General features: G+C 35.7%; 1 protein-coding gene across 1 annotated transcript in view; it reads left to right on the plus strand.

The window, feature by feature from the left end:
- The window catches only part of LOC119589164 (DNA topoisomerase 2-like), a gene marked incomplete in the record, with an annotated part of 20,493 nt that overhangs the window by 4,176 nt on the left and 15,082 nt on the right, over positions 1-1,235 (plus strand). Inside the window, 4 exon segments of the mRNA XM_037937751.1 lie at positions 44-287; positions 395-607; positions 754-927; positions 1,067-1,168. Of these exon segments, the coding sequence (XP_037793679.1) occupies positions 44-287; positions 395-607; positions 754-927; positions 1,067-1,168 (733 nt within the window).

Genomic DNA, 1,235 nt, shown 5'->3' on the forward strand with positions numbered 1-1,235 from the left:
CTATCTGTATGACTCATTAATCATTTTTAACAATATTTTATAGGGAGAATAATGTAATATCAGTGTACAACAATGGAAAGGGTATCCCAGTAGCCATGCACAAGGATGAAAAGATGTATGTGCCCACCATGATCTTTGGTCACCTCCTGACTTCTTCAAACTATAATGATGATGAACAGAAGGTTACTGGAGGTCGAAATGGTTATGGTGCCAAGCTTTGCAACATCTTCAGTAACAAATTTGTTGTAGAAACTGCCTCTAAAGAATACAAGAAGAATTTCAAGCAGGTAAAATTATGTTTTATTGCCTATATGAAGTGGTAATAAAGTTTGATTTGGTTTTGTGGATAAGTTTCCAGAGTCATTTTTATTATTTTTGATACTTCATCTTTCAGACCTGGGGAACAAACATGAGCAAGACAAGTGATGCAAAGATCAAAGAATATGGTGGTGAAGACTACACAAAGATTACATTCTCTCCAGATCTTGTTAAGTTTAAGATGGAGTCCTTAGATAAGGACATAGTTTCTCTCATGTCCAGGAGAGCTTATGATATTGCAGCATCAACTAAAGGGGTCAAAGTGTATCTGAATGGCAAACGTGTCCCGGTAAGAATACAAGCCAAACCTTCCCCTTTTCGTGTGCTGTATTTTTGATACATCTGGGAATGATTTATGGTTCTCCTTTATGTTAGACTTTGGTGTATCATGGTGTACTGTTTATTGTGAATTGAAATTCCTTCTTCTTCTAATAGGTGAAAAACTTCAAGGATTATGTTGAATTGTACCTGAAAGACAAAGTGGATGATGCTGATAACCCAGTAAAAGCTGTGTATGAGAATGTTAATGAGCGCTGGGAGGTGTCTGTGGCTCTCTCTGACAAAGGATTCCAGCAGATGTCCTTTGTAAACAGCATAGCCACTACTAAGGTATGTATATTGCTGTCAGACCATTCATATTTTCTTTTTTATTGATTTTTGAGTGCTGACAAAAGATAATATTAAACATTCAGAGATATCTGTTATAAATATTTGTTACAGTTTAGGCTAATGTTTCATGTTATTCTAGGGAGGACGTCACATTGACTATGTGACAGACATGATAGTGAAAAACCTTACTGAAACACTCAAGAAGAAGAACAAGAGTGGTGTGCAGATTAAACCATTCCAGGTATGGTAATGCTAGAAAACCTATAACAGATTATTAATTGGAATTTCTAAGGTTTCCAAATGATACA

Source organism: Penaeus monodon, chromosome 25 (genome assembly GCF_015228065.2).
Source record: "Penaeus monodon isolate SGIC_2016 chromosome 25, NSTDA_Pmon_1, whole genome shotgun sequence".
Classification (NCBI taxonomy): Eukaryota; Metazoa; Arthropoda; class Malacostraca; order Decapoda; family Penaeidae; genus Penaeus; species Penaeus monodon.